This window comes from Hyla sarda, chromosome 6, assembly GCF_029499605.1.
Source record: "Hyla sarda isolate aHylSar1 chromosome 6, aHylSar1.hap1, whole genome shotgun sequence".
Lineage (NCBI taxonomy): Eukaryota > Metazoa > Chordata > Amphibia > Anura > Hylidae > Hyla > Hyla sarda.
In genome coordinates this window covers 46,976,507-46,979,757 of record NC_079194.1, presented here as the reverse complement: position 1 = coordinate 46,979,757, position 3,251 = coordinate 46,976,507, and the positions used below count along the sequence as shown (strand labels likewise).

Here is a 3,251-nt window from a genome sequence, read left to right as displayed (position 1 = left end):
TCCATGGATGTCCCCTCCTGACCGAGCTGCAATCTTCGGTTTCATGCCAACCTGCGGGCCTGTGCAACCAACTCTAGTCCCCACACCTGCTCAAGTATACTCCAGTCTCCAGACCACCTGTTTCACCCATGTCCGAACCCCAAGTCCTGCCAGTCTAGAGTTACAACCTACTTCGGTTGCTGATAGGGAGGAACCTGTTGTAAGTCCAGTTTAGTGTAGACCTCCTGAAGAAGTCGACGTTCCTGTTTCCCAAGAGATGGTGCTCCGTAGGTCCCAATGGTCCACACAAAGGGCAGATACCAGCCAGATGCAAAGACTAAGCATCATATATCCAAAAAAGTAGTGTAACACACATAAAAAGTGCACATAGTCATGTACACACAATGTACAATTAATGTACACATCAAGTCACATACAGTAGGACTGTATCAATCAAAATTACACAATCTACTCCAATGTCAAGTGTCTAATGTCATATGTTCTTGTGTTCGTGCACAGGATACTTTACTGGCCAGAAGGTATTCCTGATATTGAGTAACGCACGTAATCAAGTCTACGGTAACAGAAATGTCAAATGTTATCAACATAAAATGTCTAGCATAAATTTATAGTGTTCTGGGGAGAAGTATTTTAAATGCCAAGGGACCCCATTAGCCAAGGCATTTGGCAGAAAGCCTCAGGCAACCCAATCCGCAAATGTCTACTGTAAAGTATTAAGTCTAGTCATGTATAAAATGTCTAATATATAGTCGTAAGTCTAGTCATCACTATTATGTTACATGCATAGTCCAAATATCATGTTGTGTTTAATCCACTGTTTTGCACAGTCAAGTCATCAAATGCATAGTCAAAGGTCCTTAAAGTAAAGTTATATGCATTGGTCCTAGTCCTTATTAATCTTATTCTCGGTTGAACAGCAAAAATCAGAGCATGTATGGACAATATTACAGAGACTCTTATGTTATCAGTTTTACCAGCCTAGGATGGACGTTTCTTTGCCGAAAATGCCTCTGAACAGTGTGCGGTCCCAGATGATGACTTGTGGCCGGTGCCTACATGATGGAATGGTGGGTAGTGCCGAGATGTTGCTTTGTGAAATATCAGTTGTCTGAGTTGTTATGGCCGCTCTCATCCAAGACTGAAGTTGTTCCTCTCAGAAGGCCCAGGTCTAGGATGTCACAGATTTCTTCAAGGTCAAATTTTGGTAAAGCGTCTGGATGCATAGGGGCATTGTGGTCATTTTCTGCCCATGCAGAGCACACGAATGGAACACTATTGAAGACTTGCTGGAACATCTCCGGGATGGGCTCTTTCCATATCTCACCGTAAGGCACCTGGATCCTCTGCATTGTGTATGACTCCAAGGAACCTTGATTGGCGATGACTGGAAATTCCACTTTGCCAGCTTCCAACTTCTCCCAATTTATAGAGAAGAAAAAGGGATGATTGCGGATGTCTCCAGGTTCCCCTAATCTCTGTGACTGGTCTTTATATAAGAGCCGTGCTAAGAAGTCTCCAGTGAAAGGTCCAAACCAGGTTGATCTTACAGGACGTTCTAAGACGTTTCTTTCCACTTCTGCACGACTTTTTCCACAGAAGGGGTTTTTTCCTGTTAACATCAGGTGCATTATTGCCCCAAAGGAAAATCAGTCCACACCACAGCCATATGGTTGACCCAATATCATTTCGGGTGCAGCCAAACCAAGGGTTGACATAATATCTCTGCCTGGTGTTCTTCCAAACACATTGTCCAGGGCAAGCCCAAAATCTGCAATCTTGATGTGCCCCCTGCTGGTCAGTAAGATATTCTCTGTCTTCAGGTCTCGGTGTATGATGCCTTTAGAATGAATGAACTGCAGTCCACAAACAAGTTCAGCACCGATAAACTTTACAATCCCTAAAGTTGGTGATGGCACTTTAGTCAGATATTCATGGAGAGTCCCACCACCTACCAGTTCCATCACATAATAGGTGTAATTCTGTGTATGGAAGGCTCCATACCTGTGTACCAAGAAGATGTTCTCCTGAGCCAGCTCTAGCACTTCTCTCTCCACCAAACCATTAGACACATGTAGCAGGACTCTCTTCTCCACGGATTTGATGGCAACGTGTTCCCTCCGTACACAGTCTGTTGCAAACATCACCTTACCAAAGTATCCTTGTCCTAGGGAATGGTGGAAGGTGAACTTGTCCACTGTTAGCGGGAGCAGAGATTTCCTGGGCTGCTCCGCCTTTGGTGTTTTTAGAATATTCTCATCATTAAGGTCTTTTTCAATAAGACTGCTCACTTTGGCTTTCTTGATGGGGCCGGGGCCATCATCCTTCATTGATGTAGAGTCCATATGTACCCAGTCTCTCTTTCTCTGGCCATCTCTTTTTTCTGGCCATGTTCCTGTAGGACATCTGGAGTCATCACTGGATCTCTTGCTTTAAGATCACATTGTTCCCGGAGTTTTGTAATCCCAATATGGGCCTTTGCTGTGGCCATGTTGTCCTTCCCTTCCTGTTTAAGGTATGGCATAATGCGGTTCCATATAGATATAGGCACGGCCACTGTGCCTGCTCTCCGCTTTGGGGCACTGTCCTCATCCTCTGAAGAAGAAAATGTTATCTTCTTTCTCTTGCTCATGTTGAGTCTTCAACTAAGTCTTCAACTAAGCACTTCAAAATCAATCCACTAGCAAGTAGCACAAAAGAGTCTGTCCTGGAAGACACTTTGTGAAAGATAGAGGCTCAGGGTCCCTGATCTTCATTCTATAGCTACAGCGCAATATTGTGAAGTCACAGTCACATGGCCGGCAGCGCTGTTATCGTGGTGTCATGTGGCCATGGTATAGTGCACAAGAGGCAATAGTGGTTTATCCTGAACACACTGGTAGTACACACTGGTATATACAGTTTTATTGTGGCAGCTTTTGGGGTATGTTCATACACTGCAGATTTGTTGCGGATTTCCCTTTTTTCCTTTGTAATTTAAAATCTGTAACATATCCGCAGTATATCTGCGACAAATCTGTAACAAATCAGCAACAAATTTGCAACAAATCTGTAACAAAGCTGCAAGAAATCCATAACAAATCCGCAACAGATCTGTATCACATCCGCAGCAAATATGAACCAAAGCCGCAAGAAATCCATAACTAATCCGCAACAGATCTGTATCACATCCGCAGCAAATCTGTAACAGATTTTCAACAAATCTGCAGGATATCTGTAACAAATCGATAACAAATCTACAACACATCCACAGC

At 43.6% G+C, this 3,251-nt stretch overlaps 1 protein-coding gene across 1 annotated transcript; it reads right to left on the bottom strand.

Moving 5' to 3' along the window:
* Positions 1-979: 979 nt before the first annotated feature.
* Positions 980-2,692, bottom strand: LOC130275537 (protein kinase C delta type-like). The gene has a single exon (XM_056523597.1). The coding sequence runs from the start codon at positions 2,340-2,342 to the stop codon at positions 1,647-1,649; it is 696 nt and encodes a 231-aa protein (XP_056379572.1). The 5' UTR covers positions 2,343-2,692; the 3' UTR covers positions 980-1,646.
* Positions 2,693-3,251: the final 559 nt, after the last annotated feature.